This window comes from Nanorana parkeri, unplaced genomic scaffold, assembly GCF_000935625.1.
Source record: "Nanorana parkeri isolate BGI_ZX_2015 unplaced genomic scaffold, ASM93562v1 scaffold20, whole genome shotgun sequence".
Taxonomy (NCBI): domain Eukaryota; kingdom Metazoa; phylum Chordata; class Amphibia; order Anura; family Dicroglossidae; genus Nanorana; species Nanorana parkeri.
In genome coordinates this window covers 2,979,129-3,006,245 of record NW_017306288.1, presented here as the reverse complement: position 1 = coordinate 3,006,245, position 27,117 = coordinate 2,979,129, and the positions used below count along the sequence as shown (strand labels likewise).

The window sequence follows — 27,117 nt, the reverse complement described above, 5'->3', positions numbered from 1 at the left end:
CCCCCCCCCCCCCCCCCCCCCGGCCTCCTCTCCTCCATCCTCCCTTCTCCAAGCTAGTAGATGAACAGTTACTCAACACTTCCAGAATGTCCCTCTCTAAGGTCAGTGGTGTCCTGTAGAAACATGGAGGTCAGATGAAGGAGTCATTGACCATAGTGGAGAACCAATGAGATTGATACTACAAAAGGTGTTGGCTTCCATGTGGGCTTTAACTAAAGATTTCCCTTGAACGCATCAGCTTTTTGAGATGTGATCCGCAGGAAAGTAATTCACTCTCTTCTGCAGCAAGTAGCCTGTTTGAGGATTTTTATTTGTATTTTTTCTACTGACAGGTACGCATTAATGGCCTAATTTATCATGGTATAACTACAATCAGATTTAAACATGTATATTCCATGCCTCATTTCTCAAGGCAGTTGCAGCCACTTTGAGAAATGAGGACCTGACTATTATATTTATACTAATGTCTTACAGTACCAGAACATCATGATACTTATTTTCAAATTTTGTGGAACAAAAGTGAACAGAACCCAGGCATTAAAGTATGTGTAAGGCCAGAAGTGAAGTAAGCCGAACGCTGTTCGGCTATTCACTTCAGGCTTGTACGGCTGATTTCAGCCGTATATCGGTTGAAATCAGCCGTACATCGGGTGGCTTCGGCTGGGTTCGGGTTGGCCGAACATGATCAGCAAGGTCTCAGATGGCCTATGCGGGGCCTATCGTGGGCTGTGCAGGGTCTGTGGTGGGCTCTGCAAAGCCTCAGGTAGGCTGTGCAGGGTCTATGGTGGGCTATGGGGGGGTCTGTGGTGGGCTCTGCAAGGTCGAGGATAGGCTATGCAGGGGTCTATGGTGGGCTATGCAAGGTCTGTGGTGGGCTGTGCAGGGTCTATGGTGGGCTGTGTGGGGTCTGTGGTTTGCTCTGCAAGTTCTCAGGTAGGCTATGTGGGTCTATAGTGGGCTGTGTGAGTTCTGTGGTGGGCTATGCGGGGTCTGCGGCGGGCTCTGCAAGGTCTGAGATGGGCTGTGCAGGGTCTATGGTGAGATTTGCGGGGTCTCAGGTGGGCTGTGCAGGATCTATGGTGGGCCCTGCAGGATCTATGGTGGGCTCTGTGGGGGGCTCTGTGGGGTCTGTGGTGGGCTCTGCAGGGTCTGTGGTGGGCTCTGCAGGGTCTGTGGTGGGCTGTGCAGGGCCTCAGGTGGGCTCTGCAGCCCACATATAGTACATTCAAACTGGAAATAACTTGGATATACTAAATGAAGAACCTTTTTAGGCCTATTTGCACAGAACTAAACTTTGTGGAGTTTGGCAGGGCAAATGGCCTTGCAAATTGTTTATAAATGCACCCTTAGGTATTTCCTGTAGGTGATCCCCATCAGCAGAGACCACATGAGTTATGTGACCTGCTGCCATAGATAGACAGTGTTCCCTCCAGGAAAGGAACAATACATTTACAGTATGTTACTGTTGGTTGGTTTAGGGCAGTAGAACAGGTTAAAGGTAAACATTAATTTAAGACTATAGGTTTGCTCTAAGAAAGCCACATTAAAGTGACATTAAAGTATTTTTTCCCTCCCCCACTTACCTTAAATGATGTCTCTTAATCCAATCTTCTTCTCTCCTGTCGTTTTCAGATGTCCCTCCAGCGCTGCTGCGTGTCTCCGATCCAGCGCTGACTCCTCTGTGCTTGCTGGCACTTCCTGTCCCACGGTGTCTGTGCGGGTGCACGCTGTCCATTGACTTACCTTGTGTCTCTCCTCGTCTCCCGGCCGAAAATCTGAACTGTGCATGCGCCCGCCCCAAGATCCTTTGGGGCCGCCCGTGATCTTTCAGATTTTCGGACGGGAGCGTGCGGCGAAGACACAGGTAAGTGTTAACCTCTTTTAAAACTGTTTTTTTCTTAAGTTTTTGCATATATCTACTGCTTGCTAGCAGTAGACATATGCAAAAATCCTTGGGGTTTAATAACCCTTTCATTTGTGAATATAAAACCTAATAGATTTCTTAAAGTATGAGGGCAAAATAAAATAATACATACAGTATATGATGCAGTCACTATCATTAGCACAGCAGTTTTTGTTTTTTGAGTCCAATTTTTAAAAATGTATAGTCTATTAATTTATATGAATTATGCTTGTTTAAAGTTACCTATAGCTACACTTTGACATAAGAAAGAAGAAGTGAAATGACAGAAATATTTAGAATAAATTCTTTTGCTGTTCTTTTTCAGGTGGAGAAGGAGGACAGTCAACCCAAGAGAATCAGCAGGAAAATCGTGAAAAGTCTCGATGTCAGTCTTGTACGTCAACATTCCTTAAAATCGTCTGGGGCTTTCTGATAATCTTATCAGTCTCATCCTCTTGGGTCGGAACCACGCAGATAGTAAAGATCACATACAAGAACTTTTACTGCCCGTTCTTTATGACATGGTTCTCAACCAACTGGAATATTATGTTTTTCCCAGTGTACTATTCGGGTCATCTAGCAACAGCACAAGAGAAACTGACGCTAATACAAAAAATTAGGTATGAGTTCATGCTTTTGCTCCAGTGAATGAGCATGAAAATATTGTGCTGGAAGCCCCCAAATCTACAATTGTATTGCTTTGGTGTTTGGAATCTTATTTACTGATGCAATATAATGTGTTGCTTTAGTACTGTGACATTCATAGCAATCACAGTTTAAAAAAAAAAAGACGTGTAGCACAGCAAAATTGGATTTCCCTTTTTTTTGCATTATGGTCCCTGTGTCCTATGTGTTATGGAGTGTATTATAAAGTCTTCATGCATACAAAGGTTCTGTAACAGAGTGAACCTGGAAAGCACAGTATTCAGCTCAGGTTCATAGAACAGCCATCAAACCCAAATAACAAAACACTTAACAGCTTACCGTATATAGGTATATAGGAAATCGATATGTACATTTTGGGAACTCACTATATTTGAGATGTGTTGTGTTGGGAGGATACATTTTATTAAAGAGAATCTGTCTTGGAAAAAATGAATAGACTGCGACAGTCTTCTGAAAATTTTAGTTATCTGGGTGTTATACTGACCATCTGCCCTCAATCCTATGTGACTCACACACCCAAATATGTATGCTGATTGGGATTTCTGATGTGTAGCATGCTCATTCTTGGTTTGTGCTTATTTGATATAAATCCACCATTCATTGTATGACATTGTCATGGAATTAGGCCATACCACCTTTTAAAAGCAGAACTCCAGGCAAAAATAACAAAATAAAAAAGAACGGAATAGTCCATTCAAAATAACACAAGAAAACTCAGCTTTTGTCAATATTCATTGTCAATCCAGATATTTTCCTGCATTACTTTTTTTCTGCCACTAGATATCCTCAGTCTGATGCCAAGTTTCAATAATCTACTTCCCCTGAGCCCAGGTCATCCTGCACCTGTCCCCAGACTGTTGTTGTGACAGTGAAAGGAAACACAGCACAGTGATGAGCTCATCTCTCTGTCACTCTGCTCTTTCTCCTATCAGCATGTTTCTTGTCGGCATATGAACTGCTTGGCTGCTTGTACTGCTTCTTTTTCTTCTCACACTCCAGCCCTGGTGATGTCACTATCCTGCCGATAAGATGCCAGAGAATTTAGAGTATCCTAAATCTGCCGAAAAGATGCTGCAGCATAATGCAGGATCATCTTTTTTTATGAGATTTGGACTACTCAACATTCCCTGGGATTTTACCAGAAGAAGGATGATATCACCCTTGTCTAGGTGCCATGGGTGGAAGTCAGGGGAAAAGTAAGTACGGTATAATTTTACAGTTTATTCCAGCATTTTAGCAGGGGGAAGGGGCCCACATTAGATAATCAGACCTCTTAGTGCAAAGACTGTAATGCCTAAATCTTCATTACCGGAAGACCCTGCACAGTATCTATTGTCTCTACCTTCCCCTTTTCACAGCATTATGTCTATGTTTAATTACACTTGTGCTTTAATAATATTTAACTACAGATGACATAACTATTATGTGGTAAAAGGTTGGGCTGTAAATGGCATTCACCAGAATAATGGAATAGGGTTTCACCAGGTTAATTGCTTGAAAGTGTTATAATTGTAAACAACGGTGCAGGCCAGTGTATTGTATTGTTACACCGCTGACGGTTTCCATTAAGTGTAACACTACGATAATACTTAGTCAACATTCAGTTCTAGAGGGATGTTTCCATCAATAGCTTTTTTGGGGCTGCGAATGTAAGATAACACATACAAACCATGGAGCTAAACTCAGATGAATCTGTTATATCCACACTATTTGTTTGCCTGATTAATGAGTTGGTTGCTCAGTGGAACTTGGAACACTGATGACTGTAAAACACATGGTGCGCTTGTACTTGTCTGAAATTATCTTTAGATATTGCATATATGTCATTAGATTATGCAAAGTGTTTCTAAAGGTTCCAACTGACCTCTTTATCAGACACATCTCATCATATAATCAATATTTCCTTGTAGAAGGTGGTTCACAGTTTAATAAGTTACAAAAATAATCAGGTGCATACATTGTTTATGTTTAGCATTCCGATTTACCTTTGGGTTTTGTAGTTCTAAGGCCAGTGAACCTTAATAACGGGGCTCAGTAAAGACACACAAATTATTTACACAGATTCACGGGCTATCTAATAGGAACAGAGGAGCTTGTAATGTGCTAGTGGTGAGACAAACAAATAAATGCGGGTGAATAGTCCAAACACATCCCACTGTGACCATAGTGTACCCCTTATCTATTGTCTTTTACTAAATAGTGTAGACCAGCCTAGGCTATTTTGAACATGGAAGCTCAAAGATCTTAGCAGTCAGTCCGGCACCTCCCTGTTTGACTCTACATAGTTCTAAGTCCTAGCTCTAACATATAAAGCTTCTACAGTCTGCCATGTTCTGGTACCTCCTCTATAGTCTCCAGATAAACACCTACGAGAACATTAACCTCTCTCATCAAGTTTTTGTCTCTTACTTATTGGTCACTACTCGTAACTCATGTCTCCAGGCTGTTTCTGTCCCTTCCACATGGTATTGGACTTCTACCAGCTTTCTAAGTTGTGTAACCTTGACCCACAACCATATCTATGAAACAGCTACTGCTGCCAAATTAGCTTAGTATATCTATCCCTTCCTTAGATTGGGTCTCTCATTTCTATAGTTTTATATATCTGTGTGTTCTTTATTGTCATCCATCATTCACTGTGTACTAGGTTCTGCAACTTTTAAGCACTATACAAAAACCTTAATTATTATTTTTTAAATCACATTCATTCTTGATAATATTCATTCTTGATAATATAGTAAGCTACATACCCAAGACAGAGTGAGAAGCCAGTAACACTGTGCAGTCGATTTTGCACCATTACCTGTTTGGCCAACCTAAAGTGAACCTGTCAGTATAAACCAAGTGCTTACCTGTAAAGAAGACACTGAATATGTACTTATTCTGCCACCTGTGCTGCTGAAGTCCTCTCCAGTGCTGTGAAATGGTCCCGGTGAAGTCCACTGGGAAACTGACACTTCCAGGAGTGTTGATTTTCTGGATTAGCCCTTACAGCCCTTAATGGTTTCTCCTACTAACCTCTGTGCCACTGTAGCACACAGTAATGATGTGGAGGTCAGCAGGAGGAATCAGTAGGTGCTCCCAGGGAACCAGGGAGATTGACACTGCTAGAAGGTTTGGTTTCCCATTAGACTTCACATTGCGTTATTGACTCCTAATAATATTTCATGTTGGAGGTTGTTACACATTTTTACCATAGGGATAAACGTTCTGGTGGCCTCAGTCTGCCAATGGTCCCAAAAGATGTATTTTAATTTATGTTTAGAAAGCACGGTATCACTAAGATCCAGACTTGCCAGGGGAAATATATTGTTATATCAAGGGAATCTGATTTGTTTGTGAATAATCAGATCCTTATTATATCTTTTTTTTTTTACTGACATTGACAGTTCAGTGCATGTCAGGATAACTTTCTGTAGGCATTGAAGCACCATGCCAGCTTATCTCTTCACTCACAATAAGCAATGCTGTTGACCTGGTGAAAATGTTCAGTCCCATAGCTCCTTTTTATCCAGTGCCTTGGTGCCTGAAATTCTGTGTTTGATCCATAATACCATACCATAGACTTAAGGCTGCACCTAAATCAAGATTATCATTAGACATGTGCGATTCGTTTCGTTCCGAATCAAAATTCGGACAAATTTTTGTAAATTCGGACATTCGGATGTATCCGAATTCCGAATTACAGACATAACGAATGCAAACGAATCCGAATTTCCATTTCCGAAATTCGGTAGCGTTCGCACAAACGTTCGTTTCGTTTTCTGTTCTTATTCGTTTCTTATTCGTTTCGTTCGTTGGAGCAAAGTGACATTAGAGAAGGAGAAAAAAATATTTTTTCCCCCTCAAATGTCACTTTTGCTGCAAACGAACGAAACGAATAAGAACAGAAAACGAAACGAACGTTCGTACTAACGCTACCGAATTTCGTTCGAATCCGAATTCCGAATCCAAATTGACTTTCACACCCGAATCCTGAAAAACGAAATAACACAAATCCGAATTTAAAACGAAACGAAACGAAACAAATTTTTTGGCAGTGCACATGTCTAATTATCATACAATATTATTTATCTGTGTACTTTATAAGTGTCTCATTTCAATACATTATATTTATACAACAGTTTAAACTCATCTTGGGCAAATAGCTTCTAACCTTGTGCTATGTGCAATCATTTCCTATAAATATTTAGTTAAAAAGAAGGACATGTCTTTTTAAATGCAACTAGGAGTAAGTTCCTGAATTTGACTTGGTATGAGCTACTTGTTATCTCAGATTAGTTGAGGAAGGAGCCAATCAGGTGTGGTATATACATATGTTCTATGCGTATAGGATTAGGACAAAGGGTGAGTTCCCCTCCTTGTTGATAATACAGGCTAGTGGCAAGAGGGTACCTAGCTTTTACTGCCTAACTGCAGCTGAGAAATGTCAGGTCACTGGCCTGTGCTGTTATTTTGCAGGTCCATGTAAATTATAGGACAAATATACAAATCCATTGGCAGGTTAAATATTTTTCATATTTGTATGTTAACTATGTATGCATCTGTTTGCCTGGAGTTCAGCTTTAAGCACACCTGTCACAAACCTAGGCAATTCAATCTGAGCATATGATGAAAATCAAATAAGCAAAGGGAACCTTCATTGAAAACTGTATGCCAAAAAGGTCACTAGATCATGAAATATAGTCACCTGAAGTTATATGAAAAATGTCAATTTGTAAAGACCAAACATGTCTGATTTACCAACAACGTATGAATGTAACTATGGAAGAAGCCATGAAAAACCTTTTTTTACTCTTCTGCAGGGAATGTAGTCGAATATTTGGAGAAGATGGGTTGACACTGAAACTCTTTCTTAAAAGGACTGCTCCTTTTTCTATCCTATGGACTTTGACGAATTACCTCTACTTATTGGCGCTCAAGAAACTGACAGCAACAGATGTTTCGGCTCTCTTCTGCTGCAACAAAGCCTTTATGTTCCTTCTTTCCTGGATTGTATTGAAAGATAAATTCATGGGTGTACGGGTAAGGGCTCCAGCCTTCTCTCATTTTACATTTACTGAACTAATGTTGCCTTTTTTTTATGGCCGTAAGCAATGTGAAAAATGCATTAACCTTTATTAACCGGTCACAATGTGTCTTTCACCTTAATATAGTGAAATTGCTGTAGGTTACTAAAATTTGCACATCAACATTGCCCTTTTCCCTTTTAATAAGTCAGTTCAACAATGTTTCTTTGATTTATTTTCTTATTCACCACTTACCTTTTTTTCCTCCTTCTAATTCTTCACTTTGTATCCTTTAAAACATGGGAATACAGTGTAGGATCACATTTGTGTAACCAGTTGAATATGTATATAGGCATAATCCATATCCCATAGGTTATTTCTTGTGTAAGTCAACATGATTGCTGAAATTAGGCTTAAGGGGCCCCTTCAGACTTGTGCATCACATTGCATTGCATTAAAGCAGCCCCATTCTTTTGGAATGAACTGTTAAGGAAGAACAGCTCCTAAAAAAAAAAAAAAAATCAGACCTCCAGCATTGGCAGCTACTATATGTGTGCATACAGGACCAACCTAAATGAATGCAACACATGTTTTCTCTTGTTGAGGCATATTGCGTTAAGACAGCAGCATTTTCTCAATGTACTGCATGTGTCTTATTACATTATTATTATTAATAATATCATTGTAGCACATATGCATTGGCAACTACTATATGTGTGCATTGGGGTGGCAGTCAATGCACACAGTACTGTTAGTAACATGGCTGCAGTAATGCATAGTCAAATGCTTGTTTTACTGCCAGTTACTGCAAGTGTGAAGCCAGCCTAAAGGAAAATTAAACCTAAAGTAATGCTAGCATTGAAAGATAATGAGCACTACAGGAAAGATGTGTTATTATTTTAATTTTTTGATTCAATCTTTGTCAAGACGACAATGTTCCATGTTAGTTTTTGGCCTGCAGTACCCTATTAATGCCTGATTGTAGCACAAGCTGTCCAGATTTAGGCCCGGAGTTGAAAGTGAAAGAAGTGGAGAGCCAACATGACTGGGGCTTGTAGAAGAGGCTGGGGTCATACAAGGTTAAATGTGTGCTCATGGTCGAGAAGGGAAAGGCACTTACATTGGGTGGGCCTTGGTTTGCTATGCAAAAGGAGGTTCTTTTCTGCAGACGAGTCGGAGCTTTGTCAGCGTCAGATGAGTTTTTCCTACACTCCATTCCTTCCCCCCTTTTCTTTTTCTTCTTTTTGTGTGTTTGGGTATTTTTTCCAAGTTACAGTATTGCTTTATGACAAACTGGGATTACTTCTTTTTATTTTCTAACGTCATGGCAGATGGGCAGGAGTCTCACGGGTCTATGAAGGTGCTGCTTGTTGGGGAAATTTGCTGAATAATGGGTTGCGCCTAACTCAGGCATGGGTCTTTCTTACCAAAATAGTTTACCAGCAAAATAAAAAAAACAGGCCTACTTATAGTTCCAAGGTCTTTAAAAGCATTTTTGTATTTTCAATAAATGACTGGTATGGCTGTTCAACTCCAAAAAGAAAAGGTAGCCACCTGGTCATTGTATGGGGTTGTCTGATTGGGTGCTGAAGGTACATTTGTAAAGCCTGAGTGGCTGCGATCCCATAATCACGTATGCTCTGCGGTCATAACGCTGGATGCTGTTTTGCTCAAAGTTGACTATTTGTCTCCCAGCCTCTCATTTTTGAGAAGTCATCTGTGATGGGAACACAACTGTATTATATGTACTGATATTTCCCTCCAGCTGAAATCCAGGTTATTAATTTCAGGTTTTGTAGTATTAAATAATGGATTAAATGTAGAAAAGTAGAACATTGCTCTGTAAGTCTGCGTTCACACTGCTGTGCTATGCTTAGGCACGTTATAAAGTGTGATAACGTGTGTTGCTTTAAGGCAGCCCATTAATTTGAATGGACTGCCTAATGCACCAGAAAAGGTGAAAGCGCTATTTTTTGTAATGTATTACAATGCGTGGTAGTTGTTTTGCCGTGAAACAACCGTCCCTTACTAAGGTGCACCAATGCATGCAGTTTGCATTACCACACTGCTTGGGTGTAAATGGGGTCTAATAAGGAGCTGTTCAATTTACTAACTGCATTCTTCTTGGAAAATGTTGTTTCACTAGTCACCCCCACTGTACATTGCTGATTAACAGCACTGCATTCATAGGGCAAAGGGCTGCTTTTGCATCATGGAAGCTAAATTTCTGTTTAGATTTGCTCAGCCATAACCAGCTGAGAAAGAGAACTCACCACACACAGTACTAATTATTAAAATCTTCCCACATGAGTTTGACCACTGGGTGTATAGGCCATACCCAGTACTTTCTTTTACAGAAAGATGAATTTTCTGAAATTACATTGGGGTAATGTTATGTAGTCAGTTTGGATGCAAATAGTGGGTTGCACATTTCTGTATTTCTGTGTTCTGTATTTTCATTATGTAACTAAGACCAACACATGGGACCATGACTTTAAACTAGCAGAAAGAAAACTAGCCTTAGAAAGTATTATTTTATGAAAAATTAGTTGGTGCTCGGAGCAGACTTCCAGCAGAGGTAGTTAGTCAGACAACAGTACAGTAAGTTAATTTAAACATGCTTGGGACCAACCTAGATCATAAAGGTTAAAAAAAAGAAACATACATGAATAAAAAAAACGGCAGACTCAATGAACCATTAGGTCTTTTTTTACCATCACTTTTCTATGTTTAAAAACAAGGCTCATTCAGAGAAGACATGCCACAGTGGTTCAATGAATCATAGGAAGTGGGCAGACTGACTACTTACTCTTGCCAGTGTAGGCTTTGGTTTCAGGAAGATAAGCTCTGTGTCTGTGCATGCAGGATAGCAACACAAGTGACTAGTCACATCTACAATATCCCTTCCTCCATGTACATCTCTTTCCAGAACTGCCATTTAGGATTTGCCTTATATGCAGTTGCAGATGTCCAAACTGCAAAGAGACTGGGTGTGTGGAGAATGGTAAATATGCTCAAGCTGGAAGCTTATAGTACACCGGTGCCTAGACTTTGCTAACCAAACAGTAAAAGCACCTTAAAACATACCCTCACTGGGCTCTGTAGCTATAGGCGTTGTGTAGAACAGAATCTTCAAATATCACAGAGACACCGAAATGACAGCTCCTCTCACCCTATTTGCTCTGGCAGTAGACTTTCTAATGTAAACAAGTGCCAGATGCTTGTCAGCTGTTAGAAACTGACTGAAGCCAGACCTCTGAGTCTTTGTTGTGATCCTTAAGGATAAAATACTTCACAGTACATTCAGCTAGAGAGGTTAGGGATTACATGTTTTAAAGCTGTTTTACTGCTTGGTAAGTATATGAAAATACTTTATGTTCATAGTATGGGCACAGATCCACTTGAAAGTAGTCAGGTGATTTATCCTATGGCATTCTATACACAATCACGACCATCTTTAGTCATTCTGCACACAAGAACAAACAAATTAGGCCTTCAATACATGAGCACTCTCATACTTATACAGCATCGTAGAGGGCACTACCCTCTACCTTTAAGCAGTCACTGTGTGTTATCATCAATAGGTCAGGCAGTTGATAGGACAACACCTTGTTAGTCATCACGACACCTCAGTCCATACTCTGAGAGCCAAAAATAAGGCTTTGACAAAAATAAGTAGTGGTAAATAAGTGGGTTAAAACAATTCTGTCACTTCCTTACAAATATCCAACAGATGGTCCTTCAACAGAAGACTGTGAATCCTCTCCAGATGGGTCCAAATTCTGCTGTGTTGAAGAGATACAGAAAAGTTTTCAGTACTCAACACTTCTTGTAGTGCTGAATGCCTGCTTTCCCTGTAGACCCTTCATCACTGCAGAGCACAGTAATGACATAGGGACTGATGGAAAGAACCATTGAGCACAGCGGGAGACCAAGCCTGGTTGGATGTACAGACTCTCTGGAGGCTGTATTGCTTGAACACAGTAGAGTTCAAATGTCCTGCCTGCTAGAGTGGTAAGTCTTTTATTGCCAGAACCATTCTTTGGAATTGTTTTTATAGTCTCTTAAATATACAGTAAGTTTATCATAGATAGGTATGAACAACTATAACAAGAAGAATGAATAATCACATTTTTCATAATACTTATCACTTTAGCTTTGGTTTAAAATAGCCAAGTGTAGACTATTGGCTATATTTAAAGAAAAATCCTAAGTCCTTGAAGTGGCTGTGGCCACAATATATCTGTTTTGAATGCCACTCTGTTAAAGAAAATTAATTTTCTTTTACTTGTCTGGTGGGTGGTGACTTCTGTATTTTGTTTTCTTGCAGAGCTAGTATGTAACACACTTCTAGGTACCTGGTACCCTGCTGCACGTTGCGGATCTACTCACTGGCCACTCTGCCACTACTGTGTCCTGCAGTATCGTAGCAGTCAATGGAATCACAGTGTGCAGCAGGGGACCAAGCATCCGACACACCTGGAATTGTGTTTTATATGTTGAACCCACAGTCGTGATTCAAGCTTTTGAATCTTTTTTTATTATTATTTATTTTGGAGGTTTCCACTAGGTTTTCTTTCTAGCCCCACTAGCTGATCCAGCTCACAAAGTGTCACTGCCAAAGAAAAGGGATCCACCCTCTACTATGTCATGGTCACCAAGCCTGCTAAAGTAATATCTAGATAAATGGATAATTCCCATACACTATCAATATCATTCTCTTTTGTATTCACCCTAACCATTATAAGTCTACTATCCCTTCTTATTTTTTTCCCCAGAGGTCATTATTGTTGTCATTAATTGTCGTACTTTGTAGACCATTTTAAATCCTCTTAAGTGACTGCGGCCACACTTTTTTTTCCATCTTCCAAATCGGTTTCTGGAAAGTTTTACATGCTGTTAAAGGATATTTAGTCTGGAAGCGTTCCTATCCTCTGTCTTGGCTGGAACTCTTTACACTTTTTTCTTCAATGTGATTATCGTTTTTCTTCTTAGTTCTTCTCTTCCTCCTCTTATCCTAGGTGGCCTCTTACTGAAATGGAAAAAGGGTTTTTACAAAACTGTAGAGAAACATTGTAACCACATAGCTTCTACTTCAATACTTGAAGTAATTACCTGTGATATTGTGGGAATTTCCCATGATTCCACTCTCCAGGACCGCTGTAGCAAACAATTCATAGTGAATCATTCAGTAGTAGCTTAACTGCTGCCCAGAACACACACTTGGGGAGCATCGCTTCCTCTGAATTTCCAGAGATGGGATTATTTAGAGAAAAGCTGGTATGAGAAAGCTGAAAAAGAACCCAAAGGATTTTTAAAATGTAACTGAAATTAAATTGGTAAATGGGGATTATTTTAATAACATTTCACATTAATGTTGTTAGACTTTTTTTTTTAATAATTCAAGTGCTACAGTGAATTGCTAAGGACTTGAATGGACCACATTACCAGTTTGTAGGAGTATGGTAGCAATGTCAGTACCATTATGGGTCAACAGATTGGCAGGCTGAGGAACCAGTAACACTGCACAAGCAAGTGGACACCAATGTCAACCTACATATTTTTTTCATTACATTGGTCTTTTAAAGGTGGGGACAGATCTAATAGGATAGGGAGAAGAAAGAGAGACAGACAATGGGACTGATTGTGAGCTCAGCAGTGGTGGTGCAGGGTAACAAAAAAGGGCATATTAGCGGGGCAATAGCACTACAAGAGTAATAAAAATTATGATTACAGTCACTCTATATTTTTTATTTTAAATTTTGCAAATGTAAACAGTAGCAGTCAGATCTGCATAAATGATCACAAGGTAATTGCCACAAATCTACAATTCCATTTCTCAAAAGATCAGGGAATGTGCAGCCTCAGATTCTTGTTCTCACAAACAATTGCCCCTCAAATGACTGATATCACAAGCTGGATACTGTTTATTCCCAAAGTCAAAACATGCTGTAAACACACACAGACTCCTCCAACTCTAACATGTTTCACCAAACGGCTTCACTTTATGAATAAGCCGTTTGGTGAAACATGTTTGAGTCAATTATCAGTGACTTCATTTGTTTCAGAGGTATATATTTATTTTATTTTGACAGGGATTTTTTTAAGTTTGGGGTGCTCAAAGCTCAGCATTTTCTTGGTACTGACCATCTGTTATTTGAGCTGTCTTTTGTTTGCAGCACACCGCTGCATCATTTGAAAGAAAAAAATTGTAAGAACAGTGTGCACCTAAAACGTTTCACATTCACATCACCCCCTATCCCTATAGATAAAATAAAAGCTATGCATAAACTAGTTAGGCCCAATATCCCTGATTAAAACTGTCCTGTTGCTGGCCAAATTTACACTGCTGTATACTCTGCTGTATTTGTATTCTTGTAGTAAAGCCCCAATCTGTGCTCTTTGCCTCTAGGTAATTTGGGCCTAGCCTTGCATCATCTATGATCTCTTAACACTTGTAGTAAAAATGCTACCTGCACTCTCTAGTACATTTCGGCCAATTCTCCTTCAATAAATCATATGCAGTCTTAACAAGAGTTGTATAGAAATTGGCCAGTGGCAGAACCATTTTGAATCAGTGAAAATAGGGTCAGCCGCAGCAAACTACTGCTCAATTTCTATCTGTTGCTCAAAGCTACTTTCAGTTTCTATCACTTGTTGATGAGAAAATGTATTGCTGCTAAAACTACCTGAAAAAAGCTTTTTTTTTTCAAATTAAAATTATTCAGATTGGGGAGCTGCTGCTGTATGTAAGCCAAGCCAGTTTGTGAAAGAAAAAATAAATTCCAAAGCCAAACATGCACTGCTAATGCTTTCACTCTGTCTGTAAACATTGTACTATTCCATAACACTACATACAGCTTTAAATGTATCCATCAAACATGTTATTCAGATCATTTGTATCTTTTTAATGTTCCCCTAAAGGCATGTTTAAAGAAGTTTACCTATTAGCCCTAGAAATGGCCAGAATTTACTAACAGGATTTGTCTCCTATAGACTTCAGTGGGATTCGCTGCTAAGTTCAGGTCCATGAATTTCAAGCAGGATGCGCTGAACACTTGGAGAGTCAAATCCAGGCAGATTCACCCATCCTTGGATATTATCTGCTTTGTAGATAGACAACTAACTAACAACCTCCAGTTAAATTTCTCCACCACATTAATAACTGTCCCTAAAGATTTAGGGGTTGATTTACTAAAAGGCAAATAGGCCATTCACTTTGCAAGGGGATTTGCACATTGCAGGGGGAGTTTCCCTTAGCTTGGGGAGTGCAGTGATATTTTACTTTGCAAAGAATACCCAATCATGTGCAAGGAAAATAGATAAAAAACTGTATTTTAGCTTGCACATGATTGGATGATGGAAATCAGCAGAACTTCACCTCATTCACTAAGCTAAGGAAAACTTGTCCTGCAAAGTGCAAATTCCCTTACAAAGTGAACAATTTATTTGCTTTTAGTAGATCAACCCCTTAATTTTGAACCAACTGAATTTTCATTGTAAAGCCTCAGGTACTCAAAATATATATAAGCCCAATCACTAAAATCTCATATAAACTTAAACATTTAACTGTAATGTTAGAAAATACCTTTAAATTCTTCTACACCTGCAGCTTCCATTAAAAAATACATGCTTATCCTGCTATGAAGGCCATGGTTCAGGCACTTCCTGTTATAGCCTGACAATGTTTTGTTCTTTTCACCCAATCATTTTTATTGCACACTGTCACACAGAGACTACAAGTGAGCATTTCAACATACATTAAACAGACATGATACACTGTTGCCACTACCAGGAAAACCACCCTGAGAAATGCCATGCAGCCATCGTTGGAGTGAAGAATAGGCTGCAGGAGATCAGCAGCACTAAGATGTGACAAATTATATAAAAACAATAACCCAGTACCTTAGCACTTATGCATCTTTAAGATCCTTGAAGACTTGGATTGCAGGGGTATGACTGTGCTTTGACATCAGAATATATTACTGGGTATGACTAGGTTTGGGAACTCATGGGTTATAATGGAAATACTTTTAAACAAGTATGAATTATGTTCATGTTTGGTATGGGGCTTTTGCCTTTGAAAAGATGGAAATTAAACTGTAAGCATTTTGATTGTTGACCTATAATGTATAACTGAACCTGATCTAAAACGTAACCAGCTCACAATATAACTTATCCTAATGCCTATTTTGCAAACTCAACACTAACACGTAATTTATACCTTAATCTTAAATTAACTAAAGCCCTTAAAGTAAACCTTTAGCATAAAAAATTCCAAAGGTAATAAATAGTTCTAAAATGCAGGCATTTACTTGCATTAGTCCTTAAAGGTGAACTCTAGGCAGATTAAAAAAACAATTCATGCAGGTATGTGTTCATTAAACAAATAATGAGGTGCATTTTTAAAAGCATCTAATGTAAGTCCCTGAATTAGACTTGGTATCAGCTTCTTGCAATTCCTGAACAGGAGAGCTCAGACAGGCAGAGGGAGAAGTAGCACAAGTAGCCAATCAGTTGCCAAGCAGTGCCCATGTACTAACAAAAACATAGATAAAGGGGGGGAGCAGAGTGAATAAGAGATGAGCTCATCAGTGTATTCATTCTCAATCCTTTCCACTCAAAGGCTGGGGGAGGAATAAGACAAATTGTATTACTTAATTGTTTCAGTAGACTGTTAATCTCAGGAAAGAATGGATAGATATACAAAACCTTTGGAACATAAAACCACTCTTTTATATGTATTTAATTGTAAAATAAATTATTCTGTTTCCCAATTCTATTACACATTTATGGCCTAAAGATTACAATTCTGCCCTCTACAATAAGGTAGACTCTCTTAGGGCAGGACCAGGGTGTCCACATAATGAGGCAGCCTGAGGCAGTCTCTCATTGGAGGGGCGGCAGGTGTGTGTGTGTGTGGGGTGGCATGGGTGAATAAAAGCACCCCTGACCCCCGCTGACAGCTCAGTGCCTGGCCGGCTAATACACCAGTATACACTGCACACTGCTAGGGTCATAAGTGCTTACTAATATATTAACTGCATGTTTTCACTTTAGGTCCACTTTAACCAGTTTTCTTACTTTGCACCATTTAGCCTACACTGCACAGTTAGATTGTAACATGTGTGGTTAGCTCTTTTCCATGACCAATCTTTGACAAGTATCTGAAGATTTTTAAGAGAATGGTACAAAAAATAAAACATGTTACAATTAAGGATGTGCTCAGTTTGGACTGAACCAGAGCTTCTATGAACCCAGAAAAAGCCCCTTCCATTGCTGCCCAATCAGCTGCAGCCAGGGAAATTCCCTGCCTGCAGCTGCACGTAAGCTAAGGGGCGTGATGTTTTGACATCCTTGACCTTATATGGCCATATGGCTATATTTAAAAACAAAAAGAAAGAGAGAGATGACGCCTTCTCTTTGTGTATTAACTTTTATTAACAGAGAATATAAAAGTAGCAAAAACTACTCACATGGGCAAGATGGATACAGGCAGAATATATGTACAGACCAGGAACAACCCAAAGAATGGAGCTGATCGCTTTTGGGCAAAATCTTCCCTTCCTCAGAGTGGAAGCATCAGTTGCCTTAGGCCTTTATATGAGAACACTAATGTGAGAAAGTCATGTGTACAGCCAATCAACAAGTAAGAAAGAGACCACCCACTAACCTTCATGATAGGTATCGCCAGTTAAATGCTTGGAGGTGATGAAACATTCCCCTCATTTGTGGAATCTGAACTCATGGGAGGATCCCCATATTCAGGTGGCTAACCGCCATATTGATCATCCTATACCACCAGCAGGAGAAAAACCTAATGCCATAACAAAGAAACATATCTTGGCCGCACGAGGCCGCGGGACAGAGATTCTTATAAAATATATTGCTATTTTTGCCTCACCACTTCCTCAGTTTGGCTATTTTTGGCTTGTCTAGGTGGCAATCTAATGTCCCCATATAATCATTCTCCTTCACTTCCATGTATTCCCACTCTTCTCTCTGATTATTAGCACCTTCTTTTATTCATGTCCACTGTATTTCCACCTTTGATCCTTATCTTTCACCCATGCCTACTCTCCTTTCATCTATGATCATTCGCCTCCTCTTCCATCCATGCCCATTGTCCATTAATCTATGATCATTCTCCTTCTCTTCCACACTGTATCCATAAATGTAATCCATGATCATACTCCTCCGTTTCCATCCATGGCTATTCTCCTCTACTGTCATTTTTTTCCACGCTCTCTTTCTGGCCATTCTGTTTCTCCATCCATCCATCTTCCCTATGTGATAATTCTCTTTCACTTCTATCTACTGTATGTCCACTCTCCACTACCAACCACTTTCTTTTCCTCTATAACCATTAGGGTCTTCTCCTTCCAATTGTGATCAATTTCCACCACTTCTCTCCTACAGTAGAGTAATAAAGTAATAACACATTAGCACACAAAACAAACTATATTTATTTCATGAAATATTACACACCAACAAAATAATAACACAAGATTTACCCAATCCATAAATAACTCCATTCATGCACGAGTAGACAGTAGCTGGTTTTAATTAAAAAAACAGGATATGGTTTCAAAATGAGCAGCTGTTGAAATCACTGTACATAATTGCTGCCTGTTGCCTTACAATGGCTGTCATCCTTGAAAATATTGCGTCTATGCCAACTCTGTGAAAGCTTGCATTGCACAGTGGGAGTAATTGAAAAGATCCTGTGGCACCTAAGGCCAAGATACCATAATGCCGGGTAAGCTGAGATGGATGAGGCTTGCACACCCATGCATATATTGGCGGGGTTAGTGTTGAGATGACAGCCCTAAGATTACCATGTTTTGGTCCATAGGATTGGTGGAAGTTTTGCAAGGTGGTTAGATGATTGTGATTTAGTCATAATAAGCATGGGGAAACTAGAATTTAATTAACGTAATGATAACCAAAATATGTTCTTCCATCTGGGAACTAAGGTGTCTTATAAATCAGTGGTTCTCAACCTGTGTAACCTCAGGACCCACACTTGTCCTTGATCATTTAGTCGCTCAAGTCGCACTGCAATGGAACGCATGGCATTAGAGTACTGCATGTTCCGGTGCGTGGCTGTGGGTGGGAGGTACGTTTGAGGTACCATTCAAATGAATGGCAACGCAACTAACCTCCCACACCAGAATGCACGGTACTATGCGATTAATGCACTGTACTAGTGTGAATGGGCCCTCAAAAACACTGACATACATACACAACCACAGACACAATCACATATGTGCATTACTTGCACAGTTACCTTGCGCGTCCTGTAGAGGTGGCGGGAGCCAGAATGTGATGTCACCATGACACCTCTATAGGACATGTTAGGGATCTGTAAGCAGTGCACGTATGGATGGAGCTCCCTCATGGCCATAGCCCCATCCCATCCCACCTTAAGCTGATGCTCAGTGCCAGGCAGCATATTTCAAATGGCTGCTTGGACTGACAGTGCTGCGCTAGGGGGAGGCAAAGGAGCCTCTCACCTAGAAAAGTGGAAGGCATGCAGCGACCCACTGAACATGGGGTCGCGACCCACTTTTGGGTCACAACCCACCAGTTGAGAACTAAGGTTATAAATCATCCAAAATGAAATTGTATTTTGTGAATGGTCTCTGTTATAAAGTTCTTTAAATTATGTTTATGGCACAAAGCTATTTTAATGCAATGCTACAAAACAAACCAATGCAAATTTACATATGAGCGATACAAAAAACATTTTGTTTCAATAAAGTTTAATTAAGAGCAGGACAGAGTGGTCAAATTGACACCTCAGCACTGCAGGTTACACTGGGAAATTAGCTCTGTATTTTGATAGACCAGTCTTGTAGAGCACAGGAGGCAGCCAGAGAGCATAGGCAGGAGAGGCTCTTGCCCCAGCAGTACCCTCTCCAACACAGTGCCTAATGGGGGTACCTCACCTGCTTCTTAGTTGGCCCGACCTGATGGAAATGGTGCTTTTTGCTGATCCAGACATATTAGTTATAGGTCTGAAGATCAAGAGGACTGAGAAAGAGACATGGCACACAAGGACAACAATTCCACATTTCTCAGAAGTCACCTTTAAAATAAGTACATTGATTTCACAACAACTTTATTTAAAAAAATTATTATTGTAGGGACAAAGATTACTTTATATAATTCTTCTTTAATAATATCATCATCGTAGCCACATCATTTATACAATTTTCCAAATTGTTACTAACAGATTCACCTTTGATGACTCAGCAATGAAGTCCCTTTGAGATCCTAGTGTTCTTATGTCATAGTACTTGTGTTGTATAATTGATTTCATATTATATCCCATGACTGGCAGTGAAAATGTGTAAAGTGTATCCTTCTTTTTTTTTTGCACAGATAGTTGCTACAATAATGGCGATAACAGGAATTGTCATGATGGCGTATGCGGATGGTTTCCATGGTGACTCAATAATTGGAGTGGCTCTAGCTGTTGGATCTGCCTCAGCATCTGCACTTTACAAGGTAAAAAAGAATGTAACCACCCATTTTTATTGTTCTTGTATAAGGAATAGTTACTGTAGTTTATTCACAATAACCACAATAATCGCACTTTGTAACTTTAATGTCCCTCACTAAACTTGCACCTCCATAAGTATCACTAATATCCAGGTATTAGCCCGGAGTGGCTGTAACAACTATACCTTCTACGGCTTCTCCTATTCTGTGTGCTCAAAGCCTACAAGTCACCAATACTGACCCACGACTCTTAGACCCTTGGCAGCCAGCATTAGAATGTTAAAATGCCCAGGAAAAAAATGTGCATTTGAGGTAATTGGACTTTCCTGATTTGCATACTTTTTCTTGTTCATTGAAGATCAGTATATCAACTTGTCAACTAACATTTTCAGAAGGAGATCTACATTGGTGCCATCCATATTTTCCATCTATCCCTAAAATTCTAACACTACCCTAATGTTTAAATAAATCTGTGCTTTGAAACAGATTTACTTTATTGCACATCGCCACATATGCATAGTGCATATACTTACTAATCTGTTAATCCATCACCGCTGCATCCAGCTACCAGGAGTGAATGGGAAGCCCTGTGCTACAAGTCAATGGGTCTTATTTAACACAGGGCTATGGACTCTCTGTGTGAGAGCACTGACTGGCCCTGCACTATCACTGGGGGATTTGCTAGACCCGGGCACTCAGGGCACATGTGCCCAGTCTTCTACTGCGTGCCCTAGGTGTCCTTTGCCATATACCAAGTATAATCCTTTAATTTTGGTCATCCATTGTTACCGCCACTAGTAACATTCTTTAGAACAATGTTGGGTAGATGATTACAGAACCTGGCATTTTTTATTAAGTACTTGGCTTCTGCATTTACTGGAACCTCACAATGCATATTTCTTACTAGACATTTCCCATCCCTTCTAGTCCTCTGCAACACGTCATGTCTCATGTTCAGATATGGTGTAAGATACTGACCCTGTAAAGGGTACCAGTTAACTCTACCTGCTTCTAGCTTATCCGGTCATAATAGAATATATCCTTGGGCTCTTTGCAGCCCTATGAATGACAATGGTGCTCTATAAATCAATAATAATGATTGTCTGGCTAACAGACTGTGATTTTACCAGTTGTTGCAGTTTTCTTTGCTCTTTCTGTTTCACCTTGAATTTTACCATCTATTTTCTAATTTGTATCCAGTATCCCTAAAACAACAGGCTATAGGTTCATCCAAAACAGATCTATGTTTATTGTTGCAGGTCTTATTTAAGATGTTTCTGGGAACGGCAAACTTTGGTGAAGCGGCGCATTTTTTCTCTACCGTAGGCTTCTTCAATTTAATCTTCATCTCTTGCACACCGATCATTCTTTATTTTACCAAAGTAGAGCACTGGTCATCATTCTCCGCTCTGCCCTGGGGCTATCTATGTGGTGTAGCTGGTCTCTGGCTAGGTGAGTAGAAATCTTGTCTGTTACATATTTTCACTATGTAAAACAATCTCCCAGGCCTAAATATGTGAAAAGGCCATATAGGTGTAAGCAAAGAGTAGACACGTATCACAATGTAGAATGGTGTGCCTTTTTCTATTAATTTTGAAGTGACTGTCACGTGTTACCTGTTACCTGAAGAGTATAATACTTACCTTTCCTAATGCCCGCACTGTGGAATGTCACTTTCCTGACAAGCAATCATCCCCAAAATATTGCTAGAAAACTGACACTTGTCAGTTTTGTGATGTCAATCTTCTGTTTTCCCTGCTGCACTCTGTTGCTCCTCCTGCCAATCTCCATGTCACTACTGTGTCCTGTAATGACATGGGGGTGGGTAGGGGAAACTACCGGGTATAGCAGGTGACACAGGAAGTTGAATACACCTGAAGCTCTTGGTTTCCCAGCAAAGTGTTTTGCTATCTGTGTGTATTGTAGTTAGTAAGTTTCCCAATGTAGTAATGGAGCCAGTTAGCCTTAAAGTGAAACTGTGCTTTGTTGACCTCTCCAGCCTGCCTTTCACTCCCCCACTGCTCTGTTCACTGCGGGAGTAACACAATCTCTATGTAAGCTCCAAGTCAATGCTATTCACACAAGGTCAGAGACTCTCTTCACTTTTTCGGCAGGATTAAAAGTGTGAGCCACATACTCCCCTTTACCCAGAAGTATTGGGGATATCTCTTTTCAAATGCACTAATAGAAAAGGTATAAGCTACATCAGGGACCAGGGGTATTAAAGTGAACCTGTTGTTTGCCCTGCATGATTAACACCATGGTTATTCACAGAGTGTACAGTTACTTAGTAAGTTGCTTGCTAATACTTGCCATGTTGTCTAAGTTACTCTGAGACATATAAAAAGGGGTTGCAACTGTGTAACTAAATTTTTTTTGGTCATAAGAAAGACAATATAAAAAGGGGCCTGAAGTCACATAAGTGGAATCTGTTCTCATTTAAAGCTCTGGGCTCTATAAATGCAATGCAAGAGAAAGTTATGAGGACCCTTGTAATGAAGGGTTCAGGGTCAAGAGAGAATTCATGACACATATATGGTCCTCTAGACTGCTGTCTGCTAATTTGACAGTCTATAGGCTGTAGGATAGACAACTGTTCCCCGACTCCTTTTAATGGGAAAGATCAATTGGACAAGTTTGAAAGCCTTGTCCAATCACTAGTAAATCTTCTGAAATACTACATGCTTGTGCGAGTATATTTAACTAAACGCGAGCCAAATGCGCATGTTATAAAAATGTGGCTTCGGTAATCAGACCATAAGGTCCTGCCTGCACACCTAACCATCTTCTTATGTCTATGACCACCTTAGAGACAGTGTTCTGTGAGAATAAAGACACAGCTACAGCAATGAAAGGCACAAAAGGAATAAAAGGGAAAGAAACTAAATAAAAGTACATTTTGTGTATTCTGCCGAGTCATATTTTCAATCATCTGTACAGAGTTCCCAAGCACGGTTCTTCATTGTGTGTGTCTATTCAACCACAGCCTGCTAAAAAAGAGGAGCACAGCTCAGCACTTCAGAGATAAAAGGAGGTCAGAATTCAAAGGCAAGCTGTCACATAGACACTTTTTATTAAATGGCACCACATACTTGCATGCAGTAATATCACTGCAGTAGCCTTTTTGTAAACTAAAGCTGCAAGCTGTATAGGAGATAGTGGTTATGCCTATTGCAAATAGTACTGTTAATTAAAGTGTATTTCTGTTCAAAAAAATTGTAAGCTCTGGACAGCGTAGAAAATTATTGTCCCGAACTATTCTAACTGTTAGCACTATCCAGCAACTAATCTTGAGGAGCAGCAGGGTGGCTTACAGGTTAGCACTTCTGCCTTACAGCTACTTGCTCCCACTCGTTTTCCACCATCCCTCCAGCGATGATGCCGTTATCTGATCCAGCGTAGACTCCTCGTGTCCCATAGAGTCTGCCAGTCATGCGCGCTCCTGGCTGCGTCCATTCAGTGTCAGCGTTGCTCTCCTCCTCTCCCCTCCAACGATCTGTACTGCGCATGCGCCCGCCCACAATTCCTCCTTCACAGCATTCGGGAGCCGGGACTTCTGCAGTAGGAGCAAGCGTGCAGTGACACAGGTAAGTTTGTTGGTATTTGCCAACTTTTTTTTTTAATGTTAGGGCATATATCTATTGCTCACTAGCAGTAGACACATGCCAAAAAAAAGACTTTAATTTTACTTTAAAATGTATCTGGGCTGATTTACAAAGACTGGTTCCAAAAATCCTGAAGAGTAACCAGTCAGACTTCATCAGTTCTATTCGGTTATTTTGGGGCAGGTGTTTCTCATTTCCTTACACCAATCTTTTAAAATTAGCACTACATATAAATAAGAGCAAACAACAATGGTGTGCAGTAATCCAGAGAGCAGCCAATCAGATTTCAACATTTAGTATAATCAGATCAATGAATAATTGTTTCTTATTGGCTGTTTGGGGTTAATGCCCTTTTCACCGCAATCTTCATCTTAAAATATCATTATAATTTGATTATTTCCCATGTGGATGTATTCATTATCACATTTGCTGTATTCCATTTATTTGGTTTTCTGAAGGTGAGTTAGGCTGGCCATACATTAATAGAATTTCGTCTGTTTCCTGCTGAATCGGCCAAAATTCAGTGCATGTGGGGACTCTGCCAACACCACTTGTCTTGACAAAAGTTGATTTTTCAATCGATTTTTGTCAAAGGAGCTTCATGGAAAATTGTTGGTTGCACAGCGACTGCAGCCAATCCACAGGTTCTTGCCGCAAAAATCCCAAGACACCCGTGTGCATGGGGCCTAAATCATCCAATGGGGACAAATGCTCTGATGGGAATTTCCCTCACTTAGGTGAGATTTCCTCTCATTTGCTGGTGTGTTTCCAGAAATGGAACTAAAGGGAAATCTCTCCCAGCACCTGATAGGGCTTTTAACGTTTCACTACTCCATCCAGGTATTTACTTATGGTTCTTGTTATCATTTTTTTAATCTATAAGGTGTCTTAGAAATTGGCATTTGGGCTACTAATAATCTTAACCTATTAAAAGTGTTTATGGCTGCCTGTATTCTCACTGGGTAGAGTGCCGTCTGTGAAAGCACCAACAACACTAACATTGAACTCACAAAGGGATTAGATCTAGGGCTCCAGCAGGCTAACAGGGTAGCAGGGGATTGTGGAGACCATAAGTATCAGTGAGAGGGGGTTGGGCTATTAAGAGAACCTATCACTTGGCACCTTGCCTATCCAAAGCTAATTTCCCTTTAATTGGGAAGTACTGGAATACTTTTAACGTTTTCAAAACATGAACTGTCTTTCTTGTTTTGCAGTTTTCAATATACTAGTGAATGTTGGGGTTGTCCTGACATATCCAATTCTAATTTCTATTGGCACAATTCTCAGTGTTCCAGGTAACGCAGGTAAGTAACTGATTTTAAAAATATTCACTATTCAATATTTCAAAACTTTGTTATTATTATTTTGGATAGAGTAGGTTATGGTTAAAGCCTTCACTACTCTATTCAGTATTCATGGGTAGCACAGAGGCTTAGTGGTTAGCACTTCTGCCTTGCAACATTGGGGTTCTTGGTTTGAATCCCAAGACACTACCTGCATGGAGTTTGCATGTTCTCCCTGTGCTTGTGTGGATTTCCTCTTACACGCCAAAGACATTTTGGTAGGTTCATTGGCTCCTGTCTAAAATTAATCCTAGTGATAGTCTACTGAGTATGCCCAGGATGGCTGCCTCACACATCTGCCCCAACAGCAGATAGAGTGCTTTGAGCCACCAGGGAGAAAATGATTATATATGAATTGCCTAAAAAAAATTAACGTTTTGACTTTAGATGGACTTTCAGCACCATGGACAGCACAGGAGATGTGAGAAAAATGTACACTACACAAGAGCTTTTGGGATTTTTTTCAGCCAATCTGTGCTACTAAAAAACTGTCCAAATCATAAACTTACTTGACTGTTGCTGAAAAATGCAATAATCAGGTTTAATATAAACTGTATGTGGGTTGCTTCTAGGTTTTAATGTACAATGTAAAAATGATATCTACCGTATTGCAGTTTACCAGTCATTAGATATGGTGGCTGCAATTGTTTCCTTTCTTTCAGTTTATATGTTATTTATTTCAGTCTTATTTTATCTGATAATCCTGCAAGTACAGAAAATATCATTTGACCCTGCCATAAAACATGTGCCTCCGTAAACCTCCTGTGCACCGTACTGAAATCTCAAACAATGTTATAAGCCTTCACAGCTATCTTCTGTCAAATATGTAATGATAATAAGAAGAGGGAGAGATGTTTTGTAGTCCAAATCAGAAGAGCAGTCTAAGGTGACAATGCTGATCCTCCATAGATATAGTGAGTGAGCGTTGTCACTTTAGGACAGGAAGTGTGTTACTGGCAGGATCACCAGGTGACAATAATAAAAAAAAAGCCCTAAAAGGAAAAAAAATGCCACCCACTACATATACAGAGTGTTAAGTTTCAAAATATTTCATTAAATAAATATTCACATTATGCATCTGCACATATACCAATAATCTATCTCCAGTCTTATGGTTTTCATGCACTATTTCCCGTATTCATAAATTTATGTTCAGAACAGCATCATCTATAATGTTCCTTTAACAAGGGGTTAGTCATTAGGTGTTAATGAATGTAATTCTTTAAATGTATTCAAAGCCCAAACTTTTTTTAGTTTTGGATAGACTAGAAGAAGGATTAGAACTAGCGATGCACTGATACCGATACTAGTATCGGTATCGATGCCGAGTATTTGGGCGAGTACTCCTACTCGCCCAAATGCTCCGATGCCTAGCCCGATGCTTCTGGTATCAGGAAGCTGAGCAGTGCGTCATTACATGCGGCCCAGCTTCCTGATTGGCCAGGAAGCCGGCTTCATGCTCCTTCGTCACCTTATGACGAGGGAGCATGGGGACGGCTTCCCTCCTTATCGGGAAGCCGGGTGGCGAGTCTTTACACGCTGCCCTGCTTCCCGGCTAATAAGGAAGCCAGGTGGCGAGTCATTACATGCCGCCTGGCTTCCTGAATGGGACTTCCGGGACTTGGTATTTGGTATCGGCGAGTACAGAAAAAAATATTGGTACTCGTACTCGATACCGAAATACCGGTATGGGTGCATCCCTAACATCTGGTCTATGTGATGCAGGGTGTAACTCAACACAGAAGACTGAGGGCATCTTGTGGTTTTTGTCTAGGTGCTAACAAAAAGAGTTATACTCACCCAGTCCTCGGAGCCAGCTTATTCTTAGACCGGTCTCTGGAGCCTCTCTCCCCCTCCGCTGTAGCAGTCTAAAGATCCTTGAGTCATAACATTATATACACAGTGTATAGGACATGAGGATGCTGAGGGACATATCATCACTGCATTGGAGGAGGAGGCAGTCTTCACAGACTGGAGTAGCAACCAACAGCCTCAGCGGTTTGGGTGAGTATAACTAACTCAGTAAACAAGCACTTAACCCTTGAAGTGCCTGGGGAAGGGGGGGGGGGTAGCTCCACTGCAAG

General features: G+C 40.1%; 1 protein-coding gene across 6 annotated transcripts in view; it reads left to right on the top strand.

Annotated features, from left to right (window-relative positions):
• The window catches only part of SLC35F4 (solute carrier family 35 member F4), a 148,651-nt gene that overhangs the window by 120,828 nt on the left and 706 nt on the right, over window positions 1-27,117 (top strand). For all 6 annotated transcript variants that reach the window (XM_018562378.1, XM_018562370.1, XM_018562365.1 and 3 more), the window contains 5 exons: window positions 2,229-2,523; window positions 7,375-7,594; window positions 19,966-20,091; window positions 21,345-21,537; window positions 24,905-24,994. In XM_018562378.1, the coding sequence (XP_018417880.1) occupies window positions 2,229-2,523; window positions 7,375-7,594; window positions 19,966-20,091; window positions 21,345-21,537; window positions 24,905-24,994 (924 nt within the window). The remainder of the gene's footprint in view (window positions 1-2,228; window positions 2,524-7,374; window positions 7,595-19,965; window positions 20,092-21,344; window positions 21,538-24,904; window positions 24,995-27,117) is intronic.